General features: G+C 45.2%; 1 protein-coding gene across 1 annotated transcript in view; it reads right to left on the bottom strand.

Annotated features, from left to right (window-relative positions):
- The window catches only part of hsf4 (heat shock transcription factor 4), a 121,463-nt gene extending 106,087 nt beyond the window's left edge, over window positions 1–15,376 (bottom strand). The window contains exons 1-2 of the mRNA XM_059993413.1: window positions 15,295–15,376; window positions 14,216–14,275 (exon numbers count right to left, since the gene is read on the bottom strand). Coding sequence (XP_059849396.1) covers window positions 14,216–14,275; window positions 15,295–15,376 — 142 coding nt within the window. The remainder of the gene's footprint in view (window positions 1–14,215; window positions 14,276–15,294) is intronic.
- Window positions 15,377–15,597: the final 221 nt, after the last annotated feature.

Here is a 15,597-nt window from a genome sequence, read left to right as displayed (position 1 = left end):
TACATGCAAATGCTGCGTTTCAGCTTCACCCAACCAACTGTGGAATCTCAACAATAGGCTGGGAGCAGAGAACTTCTGATGCAATGACTGTCAGCCAGCATTACCACATTCCTACTAAATTAAACTCACTCAAACTGACACCCTCAAGCTTCTAATATTCATCTGGCTGCTTTGAATATTGTTTTAAATTCTAAGCATCGAAACAGCCAGAACTTAATTACCAATTAGATTTGTTATTTAAACAAAGTAAAATCGAGCAAATCCAGTGAATTGTTCCAAGCCTCAATCTCATGTCCAATGTACATACAGTTTCAAAACCTGAAGTCAGCACCCGAAACAGCAAATCCACAGGTTCAATCGGTATATTTAAAGTCAGAGAGATGTATACCATGTATGCACAAGAGATTCTGCAGATGCTGTAAATCTTGAGCAACATGTCTATGGAGGAGAATAAACAGTTAACGTTTCAGGCCAACACCCTTCATCCTTACTGTAATGGAGGGTGGGGAGAGCCAGAATAACAATGTTGGGGGAGGGGAGGTACATGCAAGCAGGTTATAGCCGAGGCCAGGTGACGGGGAATTTGGATGAATTTGAGAGGGGACGAGGTCAGAAGCTGCGAGGGGAGAGGGGACGAGGTCAGAAGCTGCGAGGGCAGAGGGGATGAGGTAAGAAGATGCGAGGGGAGGGGTGAGGTAAGATGCAAGGGGAGAAGTGGAAGAGGTAAGAAGCGAGGGGAGAGGGGATGAGATAAGATGTGAGGGGAAAGGGGATGAGGTAAGATGCAAGGGGAGAAGGGATGAGGTAAGATGCGAGGGGAGGAGATGAGGTCAGAAGATGTGAGGGCAGAGGGGATGAGGTAAGAAGATGTGAGGGGAGGGGTGAGGTAAGATGCGAGGGGAGAAGTGGAAGAGGTAAGAAGTGAGGGGAGAGGGGATGAGGTAAGAAGCTGCGAGGTGATGCACCATCAATAACTCACACTGAGACGTAAGGCGAGATATTGGCTTTTATTGACTGGAAGAAGGAACCAGGAGTGAGTGTCCATCATACTATGTCCTGGAGACTGAGGCCGAGCGTCAGGCCGCAGATCTCCTTTATACAGGGGCCTGTGGGAGGAGCCACAGGAGCAGTCAGCAGGGGCGTGTGCTGACAGGCACATAGTTCACCACACGAGGGGAGAGGGGTTGAGGTAAAGGGCTATAGGATGATTCTAATAGGAACGGACAGAGGACCACAGAACAGAGGAGAGGGCAGCCAGAGAGAGGTGATGGGCAGGTGAGAAAAGGGATGAAAGAATAGTCAGAACAAGGAATGGAAACAAGGGAAGGAGGGATGGGGAGAAATTATGAGAGGCTAGATTATAACACCATTACTGATGATGGGGCATTAAATCAGTTAAAGAGCATGGATAAAGGCCTTTGGCATGAAACTATTAAACACAATGGAGCAGCTTGAAGAGTTAATGCCTCACAGTTTCAGAGAACCAGGTTCAACTCTGACTTCTAGTGCTCTTTGTATGCTCTCCCTTTGACCAGATCGATTTCCAAGGGTGCTCTGTTTACTCCTGCATTCCAAAACCATATGGATTGGTCGGTGAATGTGACACCATAGATTGCCTCTCGGGTGTAGGTGAGCAGTGGAATCTGGGGGATGGAGTAGATGTGATGAATAAAATAGGACTTGCATACATAGAACCTTGCAGCACAGTACAAGCCTTGTGGCCCACGACGTTGTGCTGACATTATACCCTACTCTAAAATCAATCAATCCCTCTGTCCAACGTAGCCCTTCAATTTTCTATCATCCTTGTCCCTATATGAGAGTTTCTTTAATGCCCCTAATGTAACTGCCGCTGCCAACATCCCTGGTAGGCATTCCATGCACTCACCAGCCCCTGTGTAAAGAATATGCCTTTGACATCACCCCTGTACTTTCTTCTAATAACCTTAAAATGATGCCCCACTCTGAACTCAACAGACACTCTGAAACTGCTACATTTCAGGGGTAAATGGGTGCTTGGTGGGCCAAAGGGTCTGTTTCTATGCTGTATGATTTCCATGCTACATCTCTATATTAATTCCATCTTCCCCTCCCCTCCCCTCCCCCCACCACATGCATCCCAGGAGCTCCCCACTCCACCTGCACCATTCTTCTGACACCTTTTCGGGGCAGTCTATCATACCTAGTTGACTTACCAAACAGCATGTTTTTGGGATGTGGGCAGAAACTAGAGCACCTGGGGACCCCCCCCCCCCCCCCAGCGGTTGTGGGGAAACGTGCATACTCCACCCAACACACAGGAGGCGATGTTTGATCGCAGGGAAATCTTGCCACATCCTGAGCTGCAGGAGGTGCATAGAGAGGGATGCACTGGGGTAATTGCAAAGCACCTGCCTGGAAAGTCGACAGTCTGGAGTCCTGTCATCATTAGACCCAGAGTGGCAGTTTCTCAAATCAACGTCAGGATGTCAGAGGTTTTTTCCCAGGGCTCAAATGGCTGCCACAAGAGGACGCAGGTTTAAGGTGCTGGAGAGTAGGTACAGAGAAGATGTCAGAGGTAAGTTTATTACTCAGAGAGTGGTGAATGTGTGGAATGGGCTGCCAGCAATGGTGGTGGAGGTTAAGAGACTTTTGGGTAGGTACATGGAGCTTAGAAAAATAGAGGGCTATGGATAGCCTACTAATTTCTGAGGTAGGGACATGTTCGGCACAACTTTGTAGGCCAAACAGCCTGTATCATGCTGTAGGTTTTCTATCTTTCTATGTCACTGCAGGACAGTGCACTGTCTTTCATCATTGATCATCCTTCCACCAGAAATGGAGATGTTTGGTGATATTCGCACCATGTCCAACTCCATCCACAACTCGTCAGCAAATTACCTGCATGGGAGCAAACACGGGCAGCTTTCCAGCCACGAAAGCAGCATCCTGAGTCACCGACTAACCACATTATTGCTGTGATTTATAGTTTTACAGTTCAGTGTAGTGTCGAGCACACTGCGTCGTCTCTGTGTTATGAAACTAAACACAGATCATGTGAGCAGTTTGCTGATCCCCTGCATTCTGTCCACAGGAATGACCCAGTTACAAATCACTGCTCCATCCCACTCCCACTCTGACCTCTCGGACGTCAGCTCCAATGAAGCTCAAGAATGACCCTGAACTTTCAGTTCCAAATCACTGCTCCATCCCACTCCCACTCTGACCTCTCGGATGTCAGCTCCAGTGAAGCTCAAGCTACAGCACCTCATTTTCTATTTGTGTCATTCAGCTTAATGCCAAATTTAATCATTTCTGTCAACCCCCTTCTACTGCAACTTTAATTTTTTCTCTTTGGTTTCTACCAGGTAATATTTTAGAAAGACGAATTATCCTGGTAACATTAGTTCTGTTCACCCTCCCATTTCTACAACTTAAAACAGAGTTGACCTCACTTTTTCAGATCTGAGGAAGGGTCCTTGACTCCACTGTTTCTGTGCTCGCTGATGTTCTTGAGAAGCTGAGGGCCTCCAGCACCGTCTTTGAAAATCCATTACAACCGTGGAGTATTCGTTCTTTCTGAATAAACTCTCCACAGTTGACACAGACCTTACGAAAACAATCATAGACTAGTGTATCCCCACAAAAATCAGTCTTCCCCGTCCGGAAGTGCTAGATGAACTGTAAGAACCACAATCTGCAGAGGGGTAGATCAGTGGCATGCAGGTCTGGTAACCAACTAAAATACAAAAGATCCAGGTCCGATCTCCAGAAAGCCAGTTCACATGCGAAGTGTAAATGCTGGACCAAACCTGAATCACTGAAGGATGCTAAACAGCTGTGGCAGAGCTTGAATGCCATCACCTCCTACCAAGTGAAACCAAGTGATATTGGTGACAACAGGTTCCGTCCCAGATGAGCTCAAAGCCTTTCATGCTTGCTTTGACTGCCAAATCACGGAGGGACCTTCACAAACTCCCAAAGCCCTCAATTATCCTATGACTTCAGTCACTGAGGTCAATGTGAGAGCATCCTTCAAGAGTGTGAACCCACGAAAAGCATCTGGCCCACAGAGAATGTGGCCAAGGACTAAAGATCTGTGCTTATCAACGGTCTTCACCAGTATCTTTAACCTCTCAAGTCGGAAGTCTGAGGTACTCATCTGCTTCAGTCAGGCTTCAATTATACCACTGAGTAAGAAGAACATGGCAACCGGCCTCATGACTATTAACACTTACATCCAAGGTGATGAAACCTATCAACTCCTGTCTGAGAAGTGACTTGGATCTCCTCCAGTATGTCCTCTGTCAACAGCAGATGCCATTTCATTGGCTCTTCACTCAATTCTGCAACATCTGGACAGCGAAGATGCATACATCAGGATGTTCTTTATTGTGGAAACCATAGAAAGGGTGCAAAAGAGATTTACAAGGATGTTGCCTGGTTTGGGGAGCATGCCTTATGAAAACAGGTTGAGTGAACTTGGCCTTTTCTCCTTGGAGTGACAGAGGCTGAGAGGTGACCTGATAGGGGTGTACAAGATAATGAGAGGCATTGATTGTGTGGATAGTCAGAGGCTTTTTCCCAGGGCTGAAGTGGCTAGCACAAGAGGGCACAGTTATAAGGTGCTTGGAAGTAGGTACAGAGGAGATATCAGGGGAAAGTTATTTTACGCAGCGAGTGGTAAGTGCGTGGAATGGGCTGCCAGTGGCAGTGGTGGAGGCGGAAATGATAGGGTCTTTTAAGAGACTCCTGGATGGATACATGGAGCTTAGAAAAATAGAGGGTTATGGGTAAACCTAGGTAGTTCTAAGGTAAGGACTTGTTCGGCACAGCTTTGTGGGCCGAAGGGCCTGTACTGTGCTATAAGTTTTATGTTTCTATGAATACAGCTTGGCTTTCAAAACTTATCAATAAACTTCAAGACATTTTCAGAAGGCATTTGATCAGGTATCACACACGAGGCTGCTTAACAAGATAATATCCTATGGCGTTACAGGAAAGCTACTGGCATGGATATAGCAGTGGCTCACCCTGAAACATTGACTGCTCATTTCCTCTATAGATGCTGTCTGGCCTGCCAAGTTGCTCCAGCAGTTTGTGTGCTGTTTGCTATGGTGGGGGTGTCCAGGACCAGAGGGCACAACCTCAGAATAAAAGGACGTCCATTTAGAATAGAGATGAGGTGGAATTTCTTTAGCCAGAGGGCAGTGAATCACAAAAGGCCGTGGAGGGCAAGGCATTGAGTATATTTAAAGTGGAAGTTGACAGGTTCTTGATTAGTCAGGGTGTCAGCGTTTGTGGGAAGAAGGAAGGTGGGAGAAGGTGGGGTTGACAGGGATAATAAATCAGCCATGATGAAATGGCGGAGCAGGCTCAATGAGCTGAATGGCCTACTCCTCCCACGTTTTCTGGTCTTGTTTGCACACTCAATTGATTTACATGTAGCTCTTTGCATGCCTGTTATGCTCTCTTCATTATATGTTCCCTGCCTCTTATTTTTGTACAGCAAATTTGGCCAAGTATCTCGATCCCTATGTCATTGCAGCAGACTGTAATTAATTGAAACCCATAAATTAATCCCTGTAGCACCCCATGAATTCTAGGTGAACAATCTGAATAATAGTTCATTTATCTGGACTCTCCATGCTTGTTTTGTTAGTTAACTGATCGTTTAACCATTCCAATATTAATCCCAACATCACCAGCTCTCATGTTTGGCAGCTTATCAAATCCTTTCTGGAATCCCAGTTTTAAGGTGCTTGGAAGTGGGTACAGAGGAGATGTCAGGGTTAAGTTTTTTTTTAAAACACAGAGAGCGGTGAATGCGTGGAATGGGCTGCTGGTGACGGTGGCGAACCTGGATACTATAGGATCATTTAAGAGACTCCTGGATAGGTATATGGTGCTTAGGAAAATAGAGGGCTATGGGTAACCCTACATAATTTCTAAAGTAAGTACATATTCGGTACAGCATTGTGGGCCTGAGGGCTGTATTGTGCTGTAGGGTTTCTATGTTTCTATATCAGAATCAGGTTTAATATCATTGGCATATGCTGTGAAATTTGTTAACTTAGCTGCAGCAGTACAATGCAATACATGATAATATAGAAAAAACAAATCAATTACAGTAACATACACACATATAAAAGAGTGTAAAAACAGAAATAATATTAAAGAAGTGATTTTGTGTTTATGGGTTCAATGTCCATTTAGGAATCGGATGGCGGGGGGGAAGAAGCTTCAGGCTTCTGTACAATGACAAAGGGCATGCCCTGGGTGTTGAGTTAATAATGGATGCCGCCTTTCTGAGGCACCACTCCTTTAAAATGTCTTGGATACTACGGAGGCTAGTGCCCAAGATGGAGCTGACTAGTTTTACAACTTTCTGTAGCTTTCGATCCTGTGCAGTAGCCCCTCCCATACCAGACAGTGATGCAGCCTGTCAGAAGTTTGAGTGTTTTAGGTGACAAAACAAATCTCATCAAACTCCTAATGAAATATAGACACTGTCTTGCATTTTTTATTGCTGCATCGATATGTTGGGAACAGGTTAGATTCTCAGAGATCTTAACACCCAGAAACTTGCAATTGCTCACTCTCTCCACATCTGACTCCTCTATGAGGATTAGTTTGTGCTCCCTCGTCTTACCCTTCTTGAAATCCGCAACCAGTTCTTTGGTCTTGCTGACACCACTTCACTAGTTGGCATATCTCGCTCCTGTACGCCCTCTCATCACCATCTGAAATTCTACGAACAATTGTTGTATCATCAGCAAATTTATAGATGGTATTTGAACTATGCCTAGCCACACAGTCATGGGTATATAGAGAGTAGAGCAGTGGGCTAAGCACACACCCAAGGTGTGCCAATGTTGATCATCAGCAAGGGGGAGATATTATCACCAATCTGCACAGAATGTGGCCTTCCGGTTAGGACGTTGAGGATCCAATTGCAGAGGGAAGCACAGAGGCCCAAGTTCTATAGCTTATCGATCAGGACTATGAAAATGATGGTGTTAAATGCTGAGCTATAGTTAACAAACAACATCCTGACATAGGTGTTTGTATTGTCCAGGTGACCTAAGGCCCTGAGGAAAGCCATTGAGATTGCATCTACCATAGACCTACTGTGGTCATGGGTAAATTGCAGTGGGTTGAGGTCCTTGCTCGGCAGGAGTTGATTCTAACTATGACCAACCTCTCAAAACATTTCATGACTGTAGATGTGAGTACTACTGGACAATAGTCAAAAGGCAGCTTACACTACTCTCCTTGGCCAGTGGTATAATTTTTGCCCTTTTAAAGCAGGTGGGAACTTCCAACCGTAGCAATGAAAGTTTGAAAATGTCCTTGAATACTCTTGCCAGTTGGTTGGAACAAGTTTTCAGAGCTCTCCCTCCATCAGCCTCCAAGACAGATCCCAGGGTCACCGGGTGCAGCAGTGATCTTCACAGCTGTAGTTACATTTTCCCTTTCAAAATGGGCTGATAAGGCATTGAACCTATCTGGTAGCGAAGCATTGCTGCCATTCATGCTATTGGGTTTCGCTTTGTAGGAGGTAATGTCCTGCAAACCCTGCCAGGGTTGTCGTACATCCCATGTTGCCTCCAACTTCATTTGAAATTGACTCTTCATTCTTGAAAAGGCCCTCCACAAGTCATACCTGTTTTTCTGGTCCAGACCTGGGTCACCAGTCTTAAATGCCACAGATCTAGCCAACAGCTGACAACAAACCCCCTGGTTCATTCACGGCTTTTGGTTTGGGAATGTGCAGCAAGTTGTTGTAGACACACTCTCATCCACACAGGTTTTAATGAAGTTGGTAACAACTGCAGCATACTCATCCAGGTTCGAAAATGAATCCCTGAATACAGTCCACCGATGCAAAGCAATCCTGCAGGCGCTCCTGTGCTTCCCTTGTCCATATCTTCTTGGTCATCACAACTGGTGCTCCAGTCTTCAGTCTCTGCCTGTATTCAGGGAGTAGAAGTAAGCCAGGTGATCAGACCTCCTGATGTGGGCGTGGGATAGCACGGTAAGCACTTCTGAAGGTGGTGTAACAATGGTCCGGTGTGATAGCAAGTGATTTGGTGATGATAATTATTTAGTGACTTTCTCATGTTGATCTGGTTATAATCTCCCAAAGTGAACGTGAAGGTGTCAGGGTGTCAGTTTCCTGCCTGTTGATTACAGTCAGATATACTTCATCAACTAGCTGCTTTTATTCACCTGGTTAGTGACGTCCTCAAGAGAACTAACAGATTTATCAAACATTATTTTCCTTTTCTACAGCCATGCTGATTCAGTTCAATTGTTTTTAATGATATTCTAAATGAATAAGACACCCGTAAAACCCACCTCAGTCTAACCTGGTTTATAATTTTTCACTTTCCCCTTATTTGGACAGGGCAATAGATTTGTTCTTTCCCCACCCAAAATAAGGACATTTTGGAAGTCACAGTCATTGCTGCCACCATCTCTGCAATCACTTCTTTAAGACATTGGATACAGGCCATCAAGTCCAAGGGATGTGTCACTCTTTAGCCTTATTAGTACATTTTTTCTGGTGATAATGATGGTTTTCACAACTAAGTGTTTTTGTGCACGTCTGTCTGGCAATCTAAGTAGCTGGTGCTTTTCTACGATCCAAAACCACACCATCCCACGCCTTTCCCTCCAAACCATCTGTGCCCAATGGACACCATTTCTCCAGCAGCATGCAACACTACAAACACTGAGGCTGAGACACTGAGACAAACACTGAATCGCTGGGGCCAGACAGAATCTATGCATTAGCAGTTCAGGTTGATGATACTTCCCCTAAACTGGGAATAATCAGAGAATGGACTGCTTTAAATCTGTTAGTGTGTGAGCACAGATAGAGATGACCAGGACAATGCCTGTGATATGGTGAAGAGATTAAACACAAAGCTAAATATTGGCAGCTGCCGGAAGTCTGAAATAAAATCGAAAATATGAATTTCAAAGTGTTAACATATTTAGAAGCCTTTGGGGTGTTAACCTTTTGTGTAACCATATAACAATTACAGCACGGAAACAGGCCATCTCAGCCTTTCCAGTCCGTTCTGACGCTTACTCTCACCTAGTCTTACGTACCTGCACTCAGCCCATAACCCTCCACTCCTTTCCTGTCCATATACCAATCCAATTTTACTTTAAATGACAATACCAAACCTGCCTTCTACTGGAAGCTCGTTCCACACAGCTACCACTCTCTGAGTAAAGAGATTCACCCTCGTGTTACCCCTAAACTTTTGCCCCCTAACTCTCAACTCATGTCCTCTTGTTTGAATCTCCCCTACTCTCAATGGAAAAAGCCTATCCACGTCGACTCTATCTATCCCCCTCATAATTTTAAATACCTCTATCAAGTCCCCCCTCAACCTTCTACGCTCCAAAGAATAAAGACCTAACTTGTACAACCTTTCCCTGTATCTTAGGTGCTGAAACCCAGGTAACATTCTAGTAAATCTCCTCTGTACTTTCTCTATTTTGTTAACATCTTTCCAATAATTCGGTGACCAGAACTGTACACAATACTCCAAATTTGGCCTCACCAATGCCTTGTACAATTTTAACATTACATCCCAGCTCCTATACTCAATGCTCTGATTTATAAAGGCCAGCGTACCAAAAGCTTTCTTCACCACCCTATCTACATGAGATTCCACCTTCAGGAAAAGATGCACCATTATTCCTAGATCACTCTGTTCTACTGCATTCCTCAATGCCTTACCATTTACCATGTATGTCCTATTTGGATTATTCATACCAAAATGTAGCACCTCACACTTATCAGCATTAAACTCCATCTGCCACCGCTCAGCCCACTCTTCTAACTGGCCTAAATCTCTCTGCAAGCTTTGAAAACCTACTTTATTATCCACGTCACCTACCTTAGTATCATCTGCATACTTACTAATCCAATTTACCACCCCATCATCCAGATCATTAATGTATATGACAAACAACATTGGAGCCAGTACAGATCTCCGAGGCACACCACTAGTCACTGGCCTCCAACCTGACAAACAGTTATCGGCCACTACTCTCTGGCATCTCCCGTCCAGCCACTGTTGAATCCATTTTACTACTTCAATATTAATACCTTAAACAATTGAACCTTCCTAACTAACCTTCTGTGCGGAACCTTGTCAAAGGCCTTACTGAAGTCCATATAGACAACATCCACTGCTTTACCCTCGTCAACTTTCCTAGTAACCGCTTCAAAAAATTCAGTAAAATTTGTGAAACATGACCTTCCACGCACAAATCCATGTTGACTGTTCCTAATCAGACCCTGTCTATCCATATAATTATATATACCATCTCTAAGAATACTTTCCATTAATTTACCCACCACTGATGTCAAACTTACAGGCCTATAATTGCTAGGTTTACTCTTAAATCCCTTTTTAAACAATGGAACCATATGAGGAATATACCAATCCTCTGGCACCATCCCCGTTTCTAATAACATTTGAAATATTTCTGTCAGAGCCCCTGCTACTCGTGACTTGTCACTCAAGGACAGGAGCCATTATTTGTCACACCCACTGAAATTCCATCTCGCACCCCCTGGGGTGCGGGCACGCCAGGTTGGCCCTGCCCTAGAACATGGCAACTCTTCATTCTACTCCACCCGTGCAAAATTACATCACTGTTTTCTCTTAAAGGCACAGGCAACTATTTTTAGCGTTACAAAAGGGTACTTTAACAATAAATACAATATTCAGCGGTCACCTGGTGACATTCTCCCCTGCATACAGGTACAGCGTCCTTGATTACCCTTTCACTGCAAAAGTACTTTTAACCTCTTCAACTGCTTCTCTGAATGGAATTGAACCTAGACTGGCCAGTATCTGCGACACTAAACACAAAATACTCTGCAGATGGAGGGGTCAAAGCAACACGCACAACACTCAGCAGGTCTGACTGTTTATTCCACAGATGTTCCCTGACTTATCTGTGACACTACTGCTGGATGTATGAAGGCCACATCTAAAACTAACCTTGGTTTGTGATGTGGGTTAGAGTACTGCCCAGCATTTACTCTTTTACTCCTGCAGGGTGCTGTGACAGGAAGACTACCAGCTTCTGACCCTGTATCAGCTGTCACAGGCGCTACAGTCTCCGTTCCGGAAGTTTTGCTGTCAAGGCTAGGGTCGAGGTTAGGTATGCCCTGCTCTGACACATCTTCTCCCAATATCACACCATTCTCTGAACCCTCAAAATCTGATTCGTGTCCCAGGGAGGGCTAGCCTGAATTACAGGAGTTTGCATTCTCCTCTGAGGAACTGGGGGGGGGGAGAACTTTCTCACAGGGCCTGATCACCCTTTTTATAGGCCCTCCCTCCAAAGGCTCCACTGTGTATGTGTTGTCTAGTACCTCTACCACCCTGTAAGACAGCTGATTTCCAAGCATCCTGGATCTTATTATGTCTTAATGGTCTGTTCTGTTGGTAAACCAGTGCACTTACATCAATCTGGGGACAATGAATTTTATCCTCCTCTTTTATCTGCCTTTGATCCTGAGCTGGGAATGCTTGGGTGAATTTTGTAAAAACATCTGTGACTACCAAGACATCCTCGTGCACATCAGCTGCTGGCTCAAGCACAGTGAAATCTACAGCAACAACTTTGAGCAGCCTAGAAGCAAGACATCGTTTCATGGGGGGGGGGGGGGGGCAGATCTTAGGGTGTGGCTTTTTAGTTAACACACAATATGGACAACTTTTGATCCACTGTGCCACATCCTTGTGCATGTCCACCCAAAAACATCTGTTTCTCAACAAGAGCAGAGTATGCTCAATGCCTCGATGGCCCATAGAGTCATGTACATACCCCGGCACTTCACTCTCAAGCTGATGCCGAGGTTCCCATCCACAACTACACCATACCAAACCCCTTGCACTCTCTGATACCATCCCAGTGTTTTAACAGAGACAAAAGCTCCATGTTCCTGCCTTTCCACTTTCTTTTTTCTGTCCCATAAGTTTCTGAAGACACTCAACACAGGGTCTTGCTGCTGAAAAACATGCAAGTCCCAGGAGAATTGGAGTGTTTCCTTACATCAGACCACTTACATTGATAGTACCAGCTTCAACAGCTTGAATCTGCTTAACCTTACGGCTTTTAAGACCAGCCGTTACTAGTGCCGGGTCAAGAGCAGTGCCGCGATTGACCAGACTACAGATCGCCACAGACCCATCAAACTCGGCATCCTCTGAGATAGGCTCAGGCTCACCTAGAGAGAGCATCAGCTACAGTATCACTACGACCTGGAAGATACTGCACACCACAGTCAAACACTGACAGCTGTCAGATCCGTCTCTGCTCAATTGCTCCCAATCTGGCAGTTTTCAAGTGGGACAACAGATTATCACCAGTAATTACGGTGAATTTCAAACCCAAAAAGTAACCACGAAACTTTTCTACACTTCAAGCAGCTCTAATTTCATGCTGCTATAATTCCCATCATTCTTCTCAGCAGGTTGCTGGTGTTGTGGATAGTGTAGAGGATTGTTGAAGATTTCAGAGAGACATTGATAGGATGCAGAAGTGGGCTGAGAAGTGGCAGATGGAGTTGAACCCAGATAAGTGTGAGGTGGTACACTTTGGAAGGACAAACTCCAGGCCAGAGTACAAAGTAAATGGCAGGATACTTGGTAGTGTGGAGGAGCAGAGGGATCTGGGGGTACATGTCCAAAGATCCCTGAAAGTTGCCTCACAGGTGGATACGGGAGTTAAGAAAGCTTATGGGGTGTTAGTTTTCATAAGTCAAGGGATAGAGTTTAAGAGTCGCGATATAATGACGCTGCTCTATAAAACTCTAGTTAGGCCACACTTGGAGTACTGTGTCCAGTTCTGGTCGCCTCACTATAGGAAGGATGTGGAAACATTGGTAAGGGTACAGAGGAGATTTACCAGGATGCTGCCTGGTTTAGAGAGTATGGATTATGATCAGAGATTAAGGGAGCTAGGGCTTTACTCCTTGGAGAGGAGGATGAGAGGAGACATGATAGAGGTGTACAAGATATTAAGAGGAATAGACAGAGTGGACAGCCAGCGCCTCTTTCCCAGGACAACACTGCTCAGTACAAGAGGTAAGGTAAGGGGAGGGAATTTCAAGGGGGATATTAGAGGAAGGTTTTTCACTCAGAGAGTAGTTGGTGTGTGGAATGCACTGCCTGAGTCAGTGGTGGAGGCAGATACACTAGTGAAGTTTAAGAAACTAGTAGACTGGTAGAATTTAAGGTGGGGGGTTATATGGAAGGCAGGGTTTGAAGGTCAGCACAACATTGTGGGCCGAAGGGCCTGTAATGTGCAGTACAATTCTATGTTCTATGTTCTATGTCTCAATCACTGGCTTGCATATGCAATAACCCTCTTTGTCTCTCCCTGTTGCTGGTATAAAACAGCTCCTAATCCGTGACTGCTTGCATCGGCAAAGCTGTGGATAGGTGAACTGGTCAGTTTCTCTTTGGCCATATCAAAGTCTCCCAGCCAAGAATGTTTTAACAGCTGATTTGTTTTACAAGACTCCCCACACCAAGACACAAATTCACTACATCATGCAGCGGACCTGCAATCTTTGAGAATCCCTGAATGAACCGTCTACAACTACAAAAGCCAAGAAATGATCTGAAGTCTTTGACTGTAGATGGTACTGACCACTGCTGAACAGCGAGATGTTCTTGGGATCTGTGCCTATCCCCTTGGTTGCGAACACACCAGAATCTCATCCAGGTACACCAGCATAATTTGGAAGAGTAAATCATTCACGGTTGCCTGCATAAGTCTTTGAAAAGTCGCCAGCCCACTGCAGACACCAACTGACATACAAAGATATTCATATAGACCAAATGGGGTTGAAAAAGCAGTCTTGTGCCTATCACACTTCTCTAATGCCACTTGGTGGTAACAACTTGCAAGGTCTATCGTTGGAAAAACTGCACTCCTCGCAGAGCATCACAACTCTCATCAATACGCGGGAGTGGGAACATGCCCTTTTCAGTCTTAAGATTCAGTCTCTGATAATCCACACACAGTCTGATGCTGCCATCAGCCTTCCGGACCAACACCACCAGTGAGGCATACGCACTACTGCTCTCCTGAGTCACACCCTTCAGCAGCAACTTTGAGACGTGCTCTTTCACTTCACTGTACTGATTGGGCAGAATGTGACAGTGTGGTTGTGAAACGGGCTCACCATCCATTAGCTGAATTTCATGTTGGACCTTGTCAGTGTACCCAAGGTCTTCACCTTCGACTGCAAAGATATCCAAGTTCTTAGCCAGTAAAGCTCTCAGCTGAGCTTGTTGCTCTTCACTACCCCAATGTTGAGTTTGTTTAGAATTGACTTTAACTTGAGGTTACTATCCTCCTCCCTTACACCAACAGTCACTTGTTCAATGCCAGTTGAGATCTGCTGAAACCTTACAGCACATTCCTGATCGTTATCTACGCACTCTACCTTTGACAGTATATGTCCTAGGTGAGAGCCATACATCCCCTTGAGGGGTTTAAAACCTGTGCTGGCAGTGTACGACAATGAGAGTCAACAAGCATGGGAATAACCACAAGACCACCCAGTAGAACGGTGTTAAGTGGCTCAGTAACATCTTATGGTCAGTCCCAGCATCTCCAGTGGCCTTCCTAGCAACAAGAGCAACTACAGATAGAGTAGACATATGCTCGGTATCTCTTCTCAATGCTCGGACTACAGCTTTCTATTCAGTAGTACACATCTGCACTTTCTGGAAAACATCTCCAATCAGAATCCAACTTGCCTTCTAAGGTCGGGTCAAATTCGGTGTAGACAAGTTCTATATGTTGGTTTATACCGTTAATGCCTACAACGCATGGGACGAGTTGTTTGGTGCCAACAGGATCTCTGACTACGAGAAAGCCACAGTTTGATATCGTTATGTCATTCACTTGAACCTCTAGCTCTAGATACCAAAGGTAAGGAATGTCAAGCCCGTTAGAGGCTGTTAACCTAAGCCAGCCAGCAGTGGACAACATATCACCATCTTCTCCATTCAAGTGTTGTCAAAAGAACTGCTCAGTCACTTGACTACCTGTGTCTAACAGACAACGGACAGTGACACCTGATATCTTAAACTCAACGACAGGACACGCCATGTCACAGCAACTGGACCCGGGAGGACTGTACATTATCTGAGACTATGAGGTTCCCCCAAATTGCCCGACTCACAACATGAGGGCTGGCGGATTTGGACTCTACCTCCCTTGCATCACTTCTCTGGGCAATTCCTGGCCACGTACCTTCCCACCTGACACTTGAAACATATTGGTTGCCCGTGCTTTGTGAAGCTAGGCTGAAACTTAGGTCTACTGCTCGTAGCATATGCAACCCCTTTCTGGACGGCAAGATCTTTCACTGCTTGAGTCAACTCACTAATGGCTTTGCCCTGCTCTGTAACTACTTTGAGGACATCGTCTAGAGTGACAGTTCGATTCCTGAGCTTTGAGAATTGAGCACTGTGCCTGGCTGCTGCTACACTTTGACTGCAGTCTTTGCATTTCCTGAGGACCACAGAGGAGCCTCTCGCACTTCTATCACTGAGG

The sequence above is a fragment of the Hypanus sabinus genome, chromosome 17 (genome assembly GCF_030144855.1).
Source record: "Hypanus sabinus isolate sHypSab1 chromosome 17, sHypSab1.hap1, whole genome shotgun sequence".
Classification (NCBI taxonomy): domain Eukaryota; kingdom Metazoa; phylum Chordata; class Chondrichthyes; order Myliobatiformes; family Dasyatidae; genus Hypanus; species Hypanus sabinus.
This window is presented reverse-complemented; position numbering and strand designations above follow the sequence as displayed.